The following is a 19,617-nucleotide window of genomic DNA, read 5'->3' as shown; positions in this document are numbered from 1 at the left end:
GCCGAGACCGTGAACCAAGCGCTGAGTGAGGCGGGGGAAAAGCAGAGATGTAGCAAAACCTAGAAGAAAGGAGCAGGGCCATGTAAAGAGAGTCATGTGTACATCTGTGAGCAGCTACACTACATCTGGATTAGTTCATATTGGTCACAGGAGGGCGGGGGGAGGGGTGTGTGTGGGGGGGTGACGGAGTGGGTTGGAGGGTTTGGTGAGAGGAAGCGTGGGAATGTCCCACTGTTAAGTTTAGGGCATTTGGGCTTATTGTATTTGTGGGAGAGTTAGACTGGAGTCTCCACAGAGTGACCTGTCTGTCACAGAGCTCTACGATAACACAAACATCCTCTTAACTGTGCACGGTTTGGACACACACGCATGCAAACGGGACCACAAGGCAGCTAAGGCACATGGAAAAGCAGGAATGAGGAATTCTGTATTTGTCATCTCCTCATGTTATTTGGCATTTATTCTTCATCCTCAGCAAATGTCTCTATCTATTGATCATTTAGTGTATCAGTCTGGCTGCCGGTCTGTCTCACCCTCGTAGCAGATGTCCTCCCTTCATTTCTTCCAGGAGCAGTGTTTGAGGAGGTGTATCCAGGAAACAGTGGCCAGCGCTCACTTCCTGTGTGACAGGTGTGCGATGGAGGCCTGACAGCTGCTGTCCTGCTCTCTTTCCCTCTCTGTATTCCTCTCTCCTGTTTCTCCCTCTTTCCAGCCAGCTGCAGCAGAGTGCAGCTCTGTTTGTTCTTACGTCACCGCCGCTGCCTGCTGATTTATGGAGCACAAAAGACTTAGATTTGACCCTGGCAACACACACACACACATATGCACACACACCACAGCAACTGCAGCATCTCCTGTCCTTCCTCCTCGTAAACCCCAAATCTTTGCATGTGTCTGTGTGGATTGTGGCTGCCTATTTTTCTCCCCATAAGACTCCTGCTCTTATGCTTTGTGCACCGTTAAAAACCTGACACTGAGCTGTCACTTAAAGCTAAGATAGGAAAACAAACAGCAGATTAGTCATTCTCCTACTTGATGTCATATATTTCATTTAGTGTTAAATGTCTGCTCTGTCACTATGGAGCTGTCAGCGCTGACAAAACTGTCTGTAGCCTGAACTGCTCCCCAGCCTGCCAGCACTCTCATACCTCTTCATTTGGCCCGCAGGCACGGTAACAATAGTTTCTGACATTAGCCAGGCATGGGTAGGGTGTTCTGTATTATGCTGCAGGACCCCATAGGTTTCACACATACACACACATTGACATGTGCAAACACAAACCACTGGGAGAGAGGGGAGGCGTGTGGGGGAGCGCACTCATGTGACAGGTTCGAGAGAAGCTTTGACAGTTTCTCTATTTAGCCTACAGCCAGCTCAATGCTGGAAGCTGCCGAAATAAATACCAGCTACTCCTCTGGGACACAAGCCGACTACGGGACGCCGCCACAAAAACAGAGCGAGCGGGAGAAGAAAGAGGAGTGACTGCGGTGCCAATAACATGCTGATTATGTGAGCTAATTGGCAAATTAAGACGACCCGCTGTCATGTCATGGTCAAAGTCAGTGGACGGCAAGCAGTGCCGCAATAAAGGAGCTGTTCTTTTGTGAATGATTTACACTTAATATGGCATAAATGGTAGAAATAAAATAAATTTCATCTTTATATATTGATGTATTTAATATCATTTTAAGACAGACACCTACACCTTAATGCTGACAGTCTTCTTCATAAAGAGCATTTTCATTCATTACCAAGATTTTCCCTGAGATATGAACTTTTGCTGCTCAATTAGAGTTCTATAATTCATAATCAAGGCAAAAATTAAGTAGATATCGACTCAGCCTTGTATACAATCATGGTTAGAACTTCCTAGACTGCTGAAGTATATGCTCAGTCATGCCACTGATTTTTTTTTTTAACCAAAAGGTAGTCCTGTGCAATGTAACATAATCACAACACTACTGTTTATTGGAAAGCCTACAGAGGTTATGTAAAGACCTCTCCTTAAATGATAACCCAGAGGTCAGGGCTTATTACTAATGGGATGATCTCTCTCTGAGGTAGTACTTAAAAGAAAAGACCGAATGGAAACCATCAAACACAGTCCCTACACCCTGCTGAGGCTCCTGGCGACTGTAAATGCCAGGCGATGACTCGCTCGTCAAAGTGACCACTGCTCTTTGACATATCAAGAAAATCTCTGACCTTCTTCTCTCTGCACTTCAAACACCTTTGAGAAGCGAAAATGTCCATTTCCTAGTGAAATTAGTACTTCACATGGGCAATGCTTTTATCTGAAGGGGTAGAATTTGTCTGTGTGTGTGCGTGTGGGTGTGTATGTGTGTGTGTGAGTAGAGAGAGACAGAGAGGCAGAGGAAGGAAGGCTGGAGCCAAGATTAAGGTCTGTACAACTAACTGGTAACACAACCGCACTCAGTGGCTCAGCCTCCCATTTGAAGAGAGACGGAACCATCTGCGTGGCACAGGATCTGTTTCCAGGAGATAACGGCTTTTTTAATTTCACAAATACTGTACAGGGAGAGAGAGAGAGAAAGAGAGTGAATGTGCGAGACGTGCCTTCCTTCCCAATCTCTGCCTGCATGCTCCTCCACTGCAGAACTTCCCCAGACGTCCAGAGAGGATCGCTTTGGAGTGGAGGCCTTAATAACTCCAGTCTGTGTTTCTTTGTGCTTGTTTACTCCCTGCCTGTGATAAAGGCCGTGGTGTGGGGCAGAAGGGAGGGATTCATTATATTAGGTAGCAGTGGCGATATAAACTTCCCATTTTCTCTGTTGCTCTGTCCATTTGGCTCAATTAAAATAGTGCTCAGCGCTACCATAGATTAGCCCAGCTGTTTCCTGTGTCTGACTCTGATCTGAACACACTTCCTACTATGAAGAGGAGGGGGTGGGAAGTGAGAAGTGAGAAGGTGCAGCGGGGGGAGAATGGGATGTTGGAAGGGAAGGGGGTCAAAAGGAGGTCAGAGATCACCGGGCAAGCGAGGAAGTAAAAGGTGAGGAAGGAGAGCAGGAGGTGAAATAGGCACAAGATGAGGAAGGGAGGAGGAGGAAGGGTTTATTTTTCTTGGCTGTAGCTGTCGGCGATTCAGCCATACCTTTATATGGGAATTTGTCAATGTTGTGACATTTGTTTTCAATTGCATTCATGACTGCGCATTTCTGTGCACTGGAAATGTGCCTCCCCTTTGAAATGCATAATTGGGGGTGCAATTTGCCAGTGCTGTATATGTTGAAGTAATTTTAGCAGAATGAAGAGTCAATTCAACAAATAATTTCCAGAAATGCTCACCCATAAATGGCGAGTTTTCACCCTTGACTGTCACAGATAAGGTAATTGGAAGATTTCACCTGCTCCGCATGCATGGAAATCTGAATAAAAGGTACCTCATATTTCCAGTGAATGCAAAACAGTGTTATGATGAGAACAGAAGAAGTGGTGAGCGTGTTTGTTAGTGTGTGTGCTGTATGTTATTCTTGGGAATCTGCATGGATGTGCGCACATGTAGAGGAGAGAACAAGGAAAAGAGAGAAAGAGTGATATTTCACACACACAAATTTGGGGTTTTACTTGGCCTCTACCCTCCACTCTGCTCCCACGCTGTGGCGTCAGCAGTCCAGCCATCCAGCGAGTGTGTTTCTCATTCCATCAGATGTTGGGAAGCTGTTCGCTTCTCTGCTCTAGTCTCTGACATTCTCCATCTCCCAAGAGAGGCTGGGCAGCCTTGTCATAGTAATGTCAAACACATGTGGAACAGACCAGGGCAGAGCAGACCAACACATACATACACACACACACACACACACACACAGGACAGAGGACAGAACAGGAGGCAGCCAGAACCACACTGGTCTTTCCCACTATGTATTAGGATAAACAGCAGTGAAACCATAGAGATTCAGCGCCGAGAAAGTCACTTCATCATTTGCTTCCATATTTTCACAAAAACACACAAATTTGTTCACTGATCTCATTAAACTCACTTGAACTGAACAATAAGTGCACTGTGTCTCTGCTGTGAGCATCAGTGCTACAAAAGACCACTTTTAATTTGTCATCATGAACAAAGAAATAAACTAACAAAAGTCAAATAAAACCCATAATTCTCTATAACACAACCATCCCAGTTTAGTAGTCCTACATTTTTTGCTTTTATATTGAGCGCATATACTATAGGTGACAACAGAATACTTCTATTACAAAAAACTGTGGCCTCCCCAGCTCCTGCAGATCTTGCCTCACTATAGCTATTTCTTTACTGCAAAGCAAATTAAATAGAAGATGAACACGTCCCTCTTATTTTGAAAGCCCTCATCTATTGGAGGCAAGTCTGTGTGAACACATACAATCAGCTAATCTGAGATAAATAGACCCCTGATCATGAGTGATAACTTGTGTCACAAAGAAATAATTTGGAGCACAGAAGCACAGGCCACACTTGTATGTATTGATACCTGAAATGTATTTACACATCTCAAAATGAACAAATATGAATGGTACCAGCTTGCACACAAACCGCTTTCTTTTGACTTGATTGGTTTTCTGTAAGAACAGTACACAACGTGGTTTGTGTCATTGCAGGAACTTATTAACACCAGCAAAGCCACTGGAAACAGAAAGATGAGAAAAACATTTTCTTCTTCAAAATATATATTTAAAATTAAAATTATATTTTTTGAAAGTACCCCTTCCTCTAAAGTTTTTGTTTTCTTTCCTGTTTAGTTTTACTTCTTAAACCTCTTAAATTCAGCAGTTTGTACAACATATGATGAGGTGTCACAAGTAGATATTGCTCCTTTTCAAGGGGCCAAATGACACCAGATATAGCACCATATGTATCTGTTTGTTGACTTACGGGAAGGTTGTATACAGAGTCACACACATAAACGTGTACACAGGCGTGATGTCTTTGGCTTGTGTCAACTACTCGGCTGGTCTTGTTTGTGATGGCCCAGGTGTCTGTGTTCTGCTGACCACCTGACCGGCTCGCTGTGCGCTCGCAGCTCCCGCCCACCCGAGGCCATCTGCTCCTCTCATTAATTAGGAGACAGCCAGTTTCACCTGCACTGCCCGCATTTAGTTCACAATAATTACCACACACACACACACACACACACACACACACAGCACGCTCAACAAGCCCACACACTTGTACGGTAAACATGCAAGCTGTACCCTGATCCAACAGCATCAAGTCACAGTATACAAAGAGCCTTCCCACCTGCACCAGATGACACAGACAGTTTGACTGAGATGATGAGAAATTGTAATGACTTTTACTATCTCCTGCATTTGCTGTCAAAAGCCTAATGTATAACTCACTGATAATGTATCTTGTTAACATTAGCACATACAAGAGTACAAAAAGTATTGTGGCTTTGATACCTTGATGGTGACAAACATTAGTCATGATGTGCCTGAAATAGCAGCAAGGACTCACAGAATTAAAAAAAACAAGAAAACACTCTCTCTGCTGGCCTGTGGCTTTGACTGATGCCGTCTCTTCAGACTGAAACAGGTTATCTTGCTTTCTCTTAATGTCCTGTGGTATGTTCCCCTCTGTATATAAAACAGAAGACATCTCATCAATGCACCTGTGGTAGATGGGAACTGAATAAACACTCGGCAGGCCGGGGGTCATAATGAATGGTCTGCCTTTTAAGAGAGCTACTTAATGATGAAGTGGGGACATCTGCCTTAGCAGGCACCTTGCCGGTCCGGGCTGAGTAATGGGGGCAACCAGTGTTTGGGAGGAGAGGGGAAGAGATGCTCACTTGGTGGTGGTGGTGGTGGTAGAGGTATAATGTGCGGTGAAGCAGGGTGTCTGCACTGCGGTTTCACCTCTGCAGCCCCCCCATCCATTGTTCGAGATTATTATCAGCTGTTCAATTATTCAGATGATATTTACCAGGGCCAATTATACAGGGCCGTGTCCTGCAGAGAAAATGGCCTGAGTGTTTTACTGTTGCACTCACAGGCGGAAGAGTGCGCTGCTGAGGCTGTTCAAGTGGGGGTTGAAACCTTTGGCTGGACTTGTTTCTTCTCAGGGAGTGTCCCCATGTAAATTGTACATCACGATCTCAGGTGTTTTTTTAACTCACTTTTGAGTTATATTCATTTCATTTGGTTGCCATAGTATTTCTATTAAACACTTGCCTTTTTCTCAACCGTCTTCACAGACTACACTAGCACAAGTACTCTGAACTCACCAGAATGGCTTGGTTTTTAAGTTTCTTATTGCTTTGTTACAACAAAAGTGGACACTAGTATCTGCATACAAAAGATGGAGAAGCTATTCTGAGACACCATGTAGTTCAGTTTGGGGTAAACATCTAAATGTATCCTTTCACACCTATCAGTTCCATCCAGTCCAGGTGGACGCCAAGTTCATAGAGACCAGAGGTTTTGTGTCATCACTTTGTCTCAGCATCACTTTGATGTGCAGCACAGACTGATGCGGCTAACAACTCACAACCCCTAAAGTCTCTCTCTCTCTCCACCTCAGCTCTCTCACCACTACTGCTTATCCTCATTGATAACAGAAAAAGTAAATGAAGAAATGTGCTAAAATAAAAATAATAAGAACAACATTAATAATGCTAATGCTACAATTTCCAATACAGTCCACATGCACCCTTTCTACATACCATATGAGCAACAATTAATTAATAAGAAATTTTCTATTGCTCTTACAGAAAACACATTGTTTCTCCTAAACTGAATGTCGGGAACATTCTGAGGAAAACTTAATATGTAACAGGGTCAAATTAAAGTAGATCGATTTACAATTTAAAAAAAAAAAGATAAAAAAAATTGAATATAGAAGAAGCAGGTCCATGAACAGTAGCCTGGTTAGTCTTCACCTTCACCTTAACACGCCGCTCTGGAGCTGCATTTAATGTTGGCCAGAATGCGAGTTTCAACTTGAGGATATTTCAGCAGTCTAAGCCTTTAAACATGAAAGCACTTCTCCCGTTATAACGACTGTTACAATGAAAAAATATTACAGAGAATTAAAGTACGCTCTTGCAAGCCCTCGGTGCATTTAAAAACAGTTCACACCAATGGAAAATTGGTGATTTGCTTCAATACAGTCGAGTTTGCAGGTCGTACTTACTTTGTGAAGGTCGAGGTCAAGCTGAGGTAATTGTAGCGGTGATAATCCACACCAAATAGTTTCTGAAACAGGTTTTATATCGTCTCAATCCTCATTATTTGGAGAAAAAAGGGATAAAGCCTTTGCTAGATAGTGCGGAAAACTGCTCAGGTGTTATTCCCCTTTTTTGTTTTTGAGATATTGAGAGAAAGGAGGCAGAAGCCACAGTCTGACACAAAAGAAAATGTTTAACTTTCCTTTGGAAGTTCAAAAGGGGTCTTGACTTTCCAGGTTTAATAAATTATGAGGTATTTCTCTTCTCAGTTATATGGAAAGAGAAAGAAAGAAAATCAAAATCAGGGCTCTTGGATCCTTAAGAACATTGATGTCTTTGGTTTTGCAGTCTTTATTTTTTTTTTAAAGCAAACAGCTTCTCGCGTTGACGGTAATGTGAAAAAAATCACAACTTGTCCCAGTCATGTAAATCCGCTCTCTTTCTCATTTTAACCATCCTTGATAGAAGAAATTAAAGAAAAGAAATGCAGATTCAGCTGCAAAAACGTCCTTTCTGTTCGTGTTGAAGCAGACAAAACTATTATCTGCTTTCTATTTTGTTACTGTAAGTCCACAAATCCTCGCGTCTCCCATGTAAAAGCGCAAATTATTAAGATGCGGATCCTCTTGTGTGCAGGGTGCGTCTTTTATTCCCCTCTGTGACAACTTTAAAACCCTCTTCTTTAGTTCACAGTTTAGCCACAGTCCATGTGTCAGGAACAAGTCCTCACACATCCGACGACATAAATTCGTCTCTTTCAAAAAAAAAAGAACAACAGAAAGACTGTCTTTACAGCCTGTGGACAGGCTACTTTACCACCACGTTTCTCTGTACTCTGGTCCTTGTCCTCCTCCGACGCGCCGATCCTCCGCCGAGCTGTCTTCAGATGGTGTTAAAAAATATTCTCTTTTCCCATAAGAAACATCACAATCAGCTGAGAATATTTAAGTTTTTTTCTCCCGTGAACTCACAATTTTTTTTGGGGGGGTGGGGGGGGTTCCGACTTGTTTTGTCTTCACTGATGAGTGGAGCTGGCGGGCCCACTGTAACGCAGTAACCGCGGCTCTCGCCTCCTCCTCCTCTCTCTCTCTCTGTCCTCGCTGTAGCCTTCTGTCTGCGTTTAAACACCATCTGGAGCTCCTAACCCCTCTCTCCCCCTCTCTCTCCTTCTCCTTCTCTCTCTCTCTCTCTCTCTCTCTCTCTCTCGGGTACCATCAGAGGCAAGAGCTGGCAGCTATTGTACAGGAATCCTTTTCTAAATTGAAGAGGATCCAAATTGACCAGCACAAAATCCTGCATTGGTGCAAAATTATTAAGATTTATGCTACTGGAAGCTGAATATTCTACATTATATTACAGAACGATATGACCGCCAAGGGAACAGTGATAATGTGTTACCCTTGGCTAAAAATATCTATTTTTGCGATAAAATGCGCAGAAAATGTGCAAATAATATAAACTGTGTAAATGTGTGGCTTGAAAATGTAGCCCAAAGGGAATTTTATTCTGTCCAATAATTTGAGAACACAAAACCAGTCAAATCAAAAAGCAACGAACTGAGTGAGACACATTAGTTTTATTGTCCTGTTGTCTTCCCGTGGGGGGCGCTGTTTCCTCATATCAGGACAACGAGGACAACAAGGGAGGCAGAATTGAGTCCATTAGACTTCAGATTTTATTTACTTTGTTATACACTTGTATACAGGAGCAACGATGAATGCAGAGGAATGTTCAATTCAATTCAGTTTTATTTATATAGCGCCAAATCACAACAAAAGTGATCTCAAGGCACTTTTCATAAAGAGCAGGTCTAGACCATACTCTTTAAAATAGGTATTAAGAAATTAATAAATATTAAATGTATGTGTCTAAATGTGAACACACACCAGTAAATACTGCATAGTTTGTAAAATGTATCACATTTTCTTTGTGTTGTCATGGATACTCAGCTGCATGGACTGATGCACAGACTGATGTGAAGATGGATAGATGGAAAATAGCATTTATAATGTATTGTAATTAGGACTATTATTGCCATCATTAATGTTCCTTTTTTATTGCCCTGCATATATATTATGCTTCTGGATCTGGTTGTTTTAATTAGCACCTCATAATGTAGCATAGGGTTGTCCTACAGTGTCTAGCACAATCTATATTTAACATTCATATTATTGCCACATGTTTCTATCCCATTTGACTGTTTCAACCTTTTATTCTTTTAAAGGTGACTATGTAACATCTGTGCAAGCACAACAGATGAGGTTGAAAACAGCAACTGTTTTATTCACTGATTAATCTCTCAGTTATTTTTTGATTAATTGATTAGTAATTTAGTCTATAAAATGCCAGGAATTTGTTGAGAAGCTTGCTTAGTATTCAAAAGTGATCACCATCCAAAAGTGAAAGGTATTCAATGAACAATGTGATAAAACAGAGAAAAACAGCAAATGCTCACTTCTGAAAGGCTGAAACCAGTGACAGTGACATTTTTCTTCATCAAAGACCTAAACAATCAATGGATTATTAAAATTGTTGTAGGTTTTGTGTCAATCAGTGAGTTCATAAATCCACTCATCATTTCACCTCTACCACAGCTGACAAACAGACTTTTGGCTGACTTTGATGCATTTACAGTAATGTTTATTAATATGTAAGACAGGCAGACAGAAGTACAGAGAGGAAAAGGCAGGTACATCTGATTCGTTTATAGTGAGAATCCTCCACCTGTCCACACTGGTCTGTTAGTCCCTTTGCCCCACCCACCTGCCCTCTCTCTTCCTCTGGCGGACATACACACACACATAACCATGGAAGGGGATAGAAGACAAAGCTGACACCCTCCTGACCCCTCCTGTGTCTACAGAACAAACAGAACCAGCTTGTAAAGTACACACAGACAGCTGCTCTGCCCCGACTCCAGTCTCACCAGCCTCTCCAGCCCTTGAACACAAACGCTGCCTTCATACAGAGCCGGGAGGACTTTTAAAAAACCCTCCAGTGCTGATTAAATAATGTGAACAAGCATGGGCGGGGGCAGTGCTCTTTGATTGGGACATAACAGTTTCCTATGCGGCCCCTGAGAAGGAATGATTTCAGGTAACTCGAGGTCCAGTGCCAGTGTTTTTGTTCAAACCACAATATGCTGAATTCACTGTGAAGCTGCTGCTATAAACATGATGAAACACAAACATACGTGCAAACAGTGAAATACACTAACTACATGTACATATACAGATGCACAGGCCATTACAGGCTGGGTCTGTCAGAGGCAGTGTGTGTAGTGTACCATGGTGGAAGTACAGTTGTCAAGGAGATGGATGGAGTGTTAATGAAACTCACTCTATATTTCTCTTACTCTCTTTCAGAGTTATGGCCCTAAGGTGCCTCTGTATACATTTAGCATTGTATGTATGTGTGTGTGCGTGTGTGTGCTACACCTTAGTATGTTACTGTAGGAGGTGTATTTGTTTCCTGTGGAGAATACTGAAAAGAGAAGAGGTGTGCGAGTGTGTGTGTGCCTGTGTGGCCTTGAGTGACAGAAAGGTTGGCGATGGGGGTTGCATCCAGAGAAAGGATTCCTGTCAAGGTGACAGCTCTAAGATTGACAGGATGCTATTCTCCTCGGGAATGGCGTCAGTCAACCTGTCAGCCTCCCTGTACGACAGCCTCTCACTCCTCTTAATTTGGCCTTTTGTTGAGCGGTCACTGGGTTAGCTCCGACACTCCATGTGGCCGGCCCGATAAACTGCACAATGAAACACACACAAGGTGGGAACCCGCCTCGATGAACTCTCTGTACCATAATACTGTGACTGGAAGTCCCTTTGATGGCATTAATGACGAAAACAGCTTTGTCTCCTCTTTCATTCACTCCTCTATCTCTCTGTTGGCTCACAAACACACCCCCACCCAGCTCTGGACTCTATTATGTTGACAGCATCTCCTGGATGGTTGAGCACTCTCTGAGGTACAAGAACCAGGTTTGGTCATTGTGCTGATATGGAAATGACTATTTCTGTGTGGTGTGTGTGTGTGTGTGTGTGTGTATGCATGTCAAGAGTAAAAGCAAGAGAGAAAGAGAGAAGTTTGCAGCATTTCCTCCACTCACACATTGTAAATCCTTTCCTATAGTGGCAGTCACAGGCTAGTGTGTTGAAAGGAGATAAGGCCCTGAGCCGACTGAAAGGAACGCTAGACCCATTGTGTTCCCGTGCTCTTCTCTCGTCTCCTATCCTCTCTCATGCACATTCACCAGACAACACTCTCATGGAGTTGCCATTAAAGACACCACTATAGTCATGAAAGGGGAAAAAGAGGACATCTCACTCGATCAAAACTGGAAAAAAAAGTGTGTTGTGTTATGCTGATTGAAGCAATGATAGAAATGATTGGGTTTGGGTTGAGAAATTTCCCTTTGAGTCACGTGCATCCTCCCTGAATATGGGGTTTTGTAATTTAAACACTGTTTTCTCTGATAGCGCGCTTAAGAGGATGTTGTTCTTGCACTTTGTATGTTAACATCTTTAATGTGCACACGTTCTCAAGCTGCTCCGCAATGTTACGAAAGAGGATGAGACAGAGAGAGCGAGAGAGACTTTCTGTAATACAGCATGGTGTAACGGATCATTGACCCACCCACTCAAGCACATACGATGGAATGCTGCTTTTACAAATTGCACCCATAGACCCCCTGACATTTTGTTTGCAATCGAGCTGCAAAGTGTCTGTTGTTTGAATCATCCAGACATGATGGGACTTCAAAATATTTCAATCCATACTCTTTTAAAAAAATAATGGTTTTTGAAATACTTGACTTCCAGGGTTCAGCTCTAAAACAAGCACTACACAAGCCATCACTGTAGTTGATTTTTTTTTTTAATCCTTTTTTTTTTTTAAACAAATACTGAAGTATGACCTAGAGCAACACCTAAACCTTTACTTGGCTTACAATTTTCATATGCTGAAGGGTTTTAACTTCTGAGCCAAGCAAAATAAATGGTAGGGTCAGAATTGGCATCAACAGCATGAATCCATGGATCCAACCTGCCTTGGATCCATAAATGCCAGTCAATCATTGTTTGAATGGCAAAGCCTATCTTAGTGTTCTTGCTGACCATGTGCATCCTTCTATGGTCACAATTTACCATCGGCTAATGGCTACTTCCAGCATGATAATGCCCCATGTGACGGAGGAAAAGACATCTTAAACAGGTTTCATGAGTATGACGAATGGGTTCAGTGAACTTCAGTAGCCCCCAGTCATCAGATCTGAATCCAGTAGATCACCTCTGCAATATGGTAAAACAGGAGATTCACAGTGTGAATGTGCACCTGACAAATCTGCAGAAATCATGTAACACAGCCATGTCAGCATGGACCAGGTTCTCAAAGGAATGTTTCCAACATCTTGTTGAATCTATGCCACAAAGAACTGAAGCTGTATTGAAAGCAATAGGAGACCCTGCCTAGTGGTAGCACGGTGTTCTTAATAAAGTGCTTTGTGAGTGCAGATAATGAAAAATGTTGATAAGACTGGTTACATTTATCAAGAGGAGGATTTTACAACAACTTGTTTGAGAGTGTGTGGACTTCTACATCCATACATGCAGTTACAGTAAATTCAAATATCTGTAACTAAATATTTGCCTGTCTGCCAGACTGAGTAAGAGCACCGAGCACAGTGTCACAGCTGACCAACAGAAGTGCAAACTGACAAAGGAGGAAGTGGCACCTGATTACATCAAGTGTTGACTCAAGAACAGGATATGCAGCCTGAGCACAGAGGGAAATGGACAGTAAAAAGTCTTCAGTATGCAGGTAAACACACCCCCATATATTCACACGAGAAAGTCACTGCTCTGTATGACTGTGTTTCCCAAGAGACAATATGTGTGTGTGCTTGTTGAGTGTGCGCGCGCGTGTGTGTGTGAGAGAGAGAGAGAGTGTGAGAGTGTGTGTACAGACAGTTGGTGGTGCTGGCACTGGAGATAGTGAGTAGAGGGGGATGAGGCACTGTATCAAGTTGTGAACATCTGTTCCTCATAGAAACCACAAAGCTGGTGCTGAGGAAATAGAGAGGATAACTGCTCGCTCTCTCTTTCCCTCACACACACACACACTCACCTCATCATCACCTTGCCTCTCTTCCCACACACACCCCCCACTTTTCTCCACTTACTATTTACTGTTTTTTCTCTCTCCTTTTGCGTCACCATCATCAGTATCCATCTTTTCCCTACATTTTTGATGATCTCTGTCACATTTGTTTTGCTCATATCAATGTCAGAGAGACACACTGATGTAATCATTAAGCAATGCATTGGTGGAAAAGTGGACATTACATATCCACACACACACGTGTGTGTAAACTTGTAAAAGTTTATTATAACATGTCTGGCTGTGATAATATTGTTCATCACATCATGGCAAAAATGCAAGTTCAATTTTTGTAATTTGTTGTGGGGGGGGGACAACTACAAAACTATTGTATGTGCACTAAATTACCATAAATGTAGTGGCCATTCCAAGCACAAATACGTCAGATTTTACAATTTGTGAGAATAAAAAATCCCACAAAGGTATCAAAGTATCATTGAGATGGGTAAAGCAACAAAGTTAAGTACTTATATAAAAGTTATTACTGGTGACATGCCTCATTTTGTGAGAGAAAGCTGTAAAGAATAGCCCATTCATAGCTATAGAGGATTAGGATTGGCAAAAAATTATGAAGTCTATGATACAGCAGACATGAGCCAAGGCTTTGTTAGGGATTCACTGCACCTTTTCCATCAAAGTCCCTTGATTTAGTCCTTGCTCCTTTTCTTCCTCTCTCCATCTCTCTCATTGCCTCCCTCCCTCTATCTGGGCCTGCTGTGAGGGTGTGCTAGTGCTGGGTGGCAGTTCCTTATTGTAGAGTGTCTATATGAGCGTGCGTGTGTGTGTGTGTGCATGCGTGCGTGTGTATGCTGTGTGCGACTGATAAGACCCAGGGAGAAGAGCCAGCGTGCCGACATATTCTTGCCACCGTGGTTATCACCCGTCGCAGCTGTGCCTGAGCTCTGCGACATCTGCTCCCTCACAGGAAGCCTATGCTACAGCTCACAACACCTCATACACACTCACACATGCACGCGCATGAACACACACACACACATAACTATTGCTTCTCCATACAGTGTGAACATATTGCTGGACTACACAAACCCCCCCCACCCCCCAACCCCCAAACACACATACAGATGCATACACACATACATACATCTACATCAGGTGAACTACTTGAGACAAAGAACAGTGTTTACATTTCATATTGACACATTTTGATTTGTTCAGTGTATGCGCAGTGTATGTGTGTGTTTGTGTATGTGTATGCGTGTGTGTGAGACGAATGGGTTGGAGCACCGACACCAGAGTTCTACTGGGTTTTTATCACAGAATTACAGGGGGGGATGCTTATGACTAAGCCTAATTATAGAGGCCTTATCACCGCAACGTTCACAAAGCTCATTACTGCCAAGAGACGGCAGGCGCTGCAGGTAATTCACTACGTTGGGTATTAGTCCTCACTCTGGCTTACAGTTTCTACATATTTAGAGTCTATAAAATTAGGCCTTTAATGTCTGATTCTTAATGCATCTCTCTCTCCTCAAACACTTTGCTGATTTAAGTGAAGGTTTTCATTTTTTTTACCTAAAGGCAATACTTCAGTGTTTTCAGTGCTTTAAGAATCAATTACATTTTTTTCTTCTCTTCCCTTTTTTTCTGGATGTCTTTCAAGTATCCCTCATCTGTCTGCAAAATGCTCTTTTAAAGTTTTCCCTCTGTCATTCTGTGATTCACCCTCATGACCTGCATATGTATTATGGAGCCACTGAAGCTGAACAGTGAAACTCCAGAACTTAGTTCTGTTCCCTGCAGCTGTATGGGGAAGCCCAGAGGAAGATACCCCCCCACCCCCACGTGCACACACACCCACACACACACACACCCAATGCTCTAAAAAGCTCTTTCCCTTTCCCTCACAATGCCACAGGACAAATGTGCTCCACTGGGCTTGTTAACAACAATGACAAGTTTATTTGTGCTTGACAGCTCATAGTAGAGAACCATAGTACATGATAATAAGGGGGTGCTGTTGAGATTGTACTTTGTGGCCAGTTTAATTCTCTCTCTCTCTCTCTCTCTCTCTATTATATTCAATCAGAGCGCTGGGAAACAAGCCTTAGATCATGTTGCATGTAATAATTCTGGAGGAGAAGTATAGATTGCAAGGTTTGATGTCATTCTAACCTTGAAACCCTTGCCTCAGTCATCAAATAACAGGTCTGCTGGCAAGATGAAGAAACCTCACCCTTATAGCATGCGGCGCTAAGTCAACACAAACTGATTATCCGTCAATCATTCCAACTTAATGAGCAGACCTGACAGCTGCAGGACCCTCCATCACTCATCACGGTAACACACTGCCAAAAGATTTCATAAAACAGGTCCTTTCAGATGACAAGCTCCTACCTTCACTGCATCTGTAGTGGCTGCTGGTTGCCAGGTTGGGATCAAGGCTTCCAGGCTGGAGTCTGTGAGCAGTGTGTTTATCCTTCAGCTCCCGGTGGCTGATCAGTGTGACTGTGGGCACACGTGGAACAAATGGTGGAGCAGAAGACATCCCACTTCTCAAGTTGGCCTTCTTCTGATGCTCCAGATGGACCTCAGCAGACATGTTTGAACCTTCAAATCACCAACGAGCTTTCGATATCCACTTTATGATTTCTTTGGGAGGTATGTGAAGCACTTTGGTGCACACTGACAGCCCGTAGGTACAAGAGGCGTGGCAGAAACAGACAGAAGGTAGTTAACTCCAAAAAAATGCTATTTTCTCCAAACATTTAAAATGTTTTCCTTACAATTGTTCTCGGTCATAAAGTATGCTTGAAGATTTCCATGTTTTTCCTCATGATTTTTACCCACTTTGCCTTTGAGACCCCAGTAGATCATGATATGACCCACTGAACTGCTGTGCAAGGACAAGGACTTAGCTGCAGTTAAAGCTCCAAATACTGAAAAATGAGAAACAGCCAGGGGTTGATTCCTCTTCTTCCTTTCACGTCCTCATCGAAGACTTTGATCCTGGTCATATTATTCCTGGAATCCTCTGGTATTTTGTCTTTGTTCCATGTGTGAATGCAAATTTGCGTTAGAAAATTGCATGATAGTTGTATGGTAATACCCACATCTAACAGTCTCTGTCATAAGTCTGTTTTGCGGTCTCCTTTAGGTGAACTTGGCACATCTTACTTGTAAATCCCCCTCTCTTTCTTCTTTTCGTTCCTCTCTTAGGCTCTCTTCTCTCCTTTCCAGCAGAGTGTGTGTGTGTGTGTGTGTGTGTGAAGCAACCAAGGGTGTAGATGTGGGTGTGTGTGTCTATGTGTGAATGAGTGCGTGTCAGTGGCAGGTCAGCTTGCCTCGTGGCTCTGTCTGAGGGGCTGCGCTCTCAGCTGAACCCTCCTCCTGCCCTGCCTGCCACTGCCGCTCAAAAGAGAAGTGTGTGTTTGTATGTTACAGTTTGTGTGTTGCAGTATGTTGCAGGGCTGCAGCCCCTGGGGAGGCCAGGCAGCAGTGTTCGCTGTGGTGATAGCAGCAGGCAGCAGGACCTCTGTCAGGAACCAGTTGTGTCTGCGGCCAGCCACCATTCCTTCCCTGCTTGCATCCTCTGTCCTTAAAGCCCCCTTCCCTTAGGGTTTGTCAGAGTATAATTTGTTTTTCCTATTGTCAAAAAAACTAGTCAAAAAATAGTTTTATTGTTTTTTCTTTATCAGCTGCTCTTCACTAGCATGCATTTTGAATCTTTCTTTCTTTGGCATTTTTGTCTGCATGACAGTTAAACCCAGCCATGGGTATTGTGGTTGAAAATGATAATATAAATTCAATTCAAAAGTAGATTCCATCATGAACTTGTGGCTGTCATTAATGTTGATGTGAAGGTGATGTGGTTTTATATGGTATAAATGATGAGAGCTGTGAACTCAATTAAAATTTCTTAATGATTATTATTATTAGTGTTGTAACACATTGAAAAAATTAGAAAGATGTGAAATGTACAGTACCCTTACCTATGAGTTATCTCCTGCTACACCACAAAAAAATGTTTACTACTGACTCTAGGTATGGGAAATTTGTGCAGTCATTTTAATCAAAGATCATGTCATTTCAACTTTCTAATTTAATTTGGCGCTTAGACTTTCATTAATCTCCCCACAACTGAGCACCATGTGGGTGACAGCAAGCAATCACCTATAAATAGAGAAAAAGCATGCAGGGCAACGCCTGCTGAGAAAAAAAAAAAACATATGCTGAAACATTGCTGTCACACATTTGGAATCAAAGAAGTCAAAGTAAACTTTACAAAGTTGGGACAGCTGAGAGTGTCTCTCATGTGAAACCCTAGTAACACTGTAACCATCACCTCCTTGACCTCCGACCCCCCAGGACTCATTAACCCCTAAACCAGACCAGACAGAGTGGTCTGTGTGTATGTGACAGCAATACTCCTCACTGCTACACACACACACACACACACACAGCCACATATTTTTGTTGGCCCAAGTAGTGCGCTGATGAGAGAAGTGAGAGGGGATGTGAGTACACAGATGTGCCAAGTGCCTGGCTGAAACCAACACACAGATGGTCATCAGCAGAGAGGAAGTGAGAAAAACTCATGTTGCTTTCTCTGTCTTCGGGTGTGGGGGGGAGAGAGAGAGATTTCTCTATAAACCCACAGTGTATACAGCACATGAAATTTAGGTGGTTTTCTTATTTTCAGCTGCTAAACCAATGGAATTTCCCACATTTACAAGTGTAAAGACATTCAAATCTTAAATTGTTATATTAATCCAAGTGCAGATTACATTTCATTTGGGATCTGCATTCCCAGATTTAGGCATGGCCTCTTTTTGAATTAGGTGGAGGAACCTTGTAGTATAGCCTTATAGTAATCATTAAAATGAAAATGAAAACTTGAACTGCTGTGAGAACATATTAAGTGGAAAGGCAGGTGGAGAGTGCATGTTCATCACAGGTGCAGTGATTCTTGCATAAGAGTTTTAACCTGAGTTGATTGAATGATGAGAAACAACAGGGATTTATCTAAACAGAAACTCTCTTTGAGCCATCATCACATATGATATATGTTGTATCATATTTAAATAAAATTCAAACCCTTCATGGCAAAAAGGTGAGATGTTGTGGTGCATGCATTTTCGCCTATGTACCCCAACCTCCTCTCCTGCTACACATGCAAACCCCCACACACACACACACACGATTTTTCCTCTGTTACCTGTTATAGAAGCCTCTGCTCCTTTGCCCCCCTCCCCTCAGATGTTGGCAGGTATAAAATGAGTTTTTGGGGAGAGAGAGATAATGATTCCCCCATAATCACCAGAGGCCAGCTCTGGTTCTGGCAGGTGCTATCACAGTAGCGACCCAGTGGTGCCTTCTCCCCTGAGATAAGGTCAGGGGGATGACGGGAGGGAGGACGGGTGGGGGGAGGAGCAGGGGAGGAGAGGAGAGCAGGGCAGAGGGGGGCAAAATGTGCGTTACAGGCGAGCGGCTAGCCTTGCCTTATCTCCACCCAGCGGCTGCCGCTACTGGCTCCCAGATGCGGCAGGCCAGAGCAGCCGTGTCAGAGAGATCCCTCTATCAGCGACACACAGGCACCCCTCGCCAAATACAAACCCAGCAGGAGGACACACCAGGACTTCATTACCTCTTTAAAACTCCAATCAGCATGCAGGAGAGAAGAAAAATAATCTGCAACTTTGTTGGTATATCAAAAATCCAGAGGAAATGCATAAAATCTGTTTTTCTTGTTTACTAACCTGGTTATTAATTGTCCTCTTGTCATACCAGCACAATTTCCTCAAAGTGTTGGAACAAATATCTCTCCTTTATGAATGTAAACACACAAAGACTCCTTTCACCAAGTTGGCCAGGGCTTATAGACCAGATGCAACTTTTCACCTTGTTTAGCAAAAGTAAAGTATGTGAAAGTCAGTGGTTGGGACGGCTGGCGTCTGGTGGTGAGAGGCAGCCATATGGTGAAGCGTCTTGTCTGCCTGCGAGACACCTGGCCACCACTAACCGGCTGAACTCTTCAACTTCTCAGCCATCCTAGAGCCCTTTGAGCCAACAAATACTCCAGTCTTACAACATTTAAAGGTTCTAGAAGTTTTTGCATCTAATGTGGTTAAAGTGATTGCTTGCATATTTCATTGACTGAACACTAAAAAACTAAACCTGAAACTAACAGTGCTTTTTATAACTGTCAAGTGCCACCTGAAACTGTGATAATTTACTTGACTTACTCAATGGCCGAAACAAATGTTTACCTACAATCTTGTAACTAAATCAATTGCACTTGATAAATGTCTTCATTATTTTAATCTTCTCATA

General features: G+C 42.8%; 1 protein-coding gene across 8 annotated transcripts in view; it reads right to left on the bottom strand.

The window, feature by feature from the left end:
- Positions 1–17,199, bottom strand: part of cbfa2t3 (CBFA2/RUNX1 partner transcriptional co-repressor 3) — a 42,309-nt gene extending 25,110 nt beyond the window's left edge. For 2 of the 8 annotated variants that reach the window (XM_018683136.2, XM_051074037.1), the window contains exon 1: positions 15,682–17,195. In XM_018683136.2, coding sequence (XP_018538652.1) covers positions 15,682–15,886 — 205 coding nt within the window. In that variant the 5' untranslated portion in view covers positions 15,887–17,195. Of the gene's footprint in view, positions 1–533; positions 1,279–7,136; positions 8,361–15,681 lie in introns of those variants that run through there. The other 6 variants (XM_051074047.1, XM_051074035.1, XM_051074040.1 and 3 more) reach the window with 6 other exon arrangements.
- Positions 17,200–19,617: the final 2,418 nt, after the last annotated feature.

Source organism: Lates calcarifer, linkage group LG2 (assembly GCF_001640805.2).
Source record: "Lates calcarifer isolate ASB-BC8 linkage group LG2, TLL_Latcal_v3, whole genome shotgun sequence".
Classification (NCBI taxonomy): domain Eukaryota; kingdom Metazoa; phylum Chordata; class Actinopteri; family Centropomidae; genus Lates; species Lates calcarifer.
Note: the sequence above shows the minus strand (reverse complement) of the source record. Positions and strands in the feature narration are given on the sequence as shown.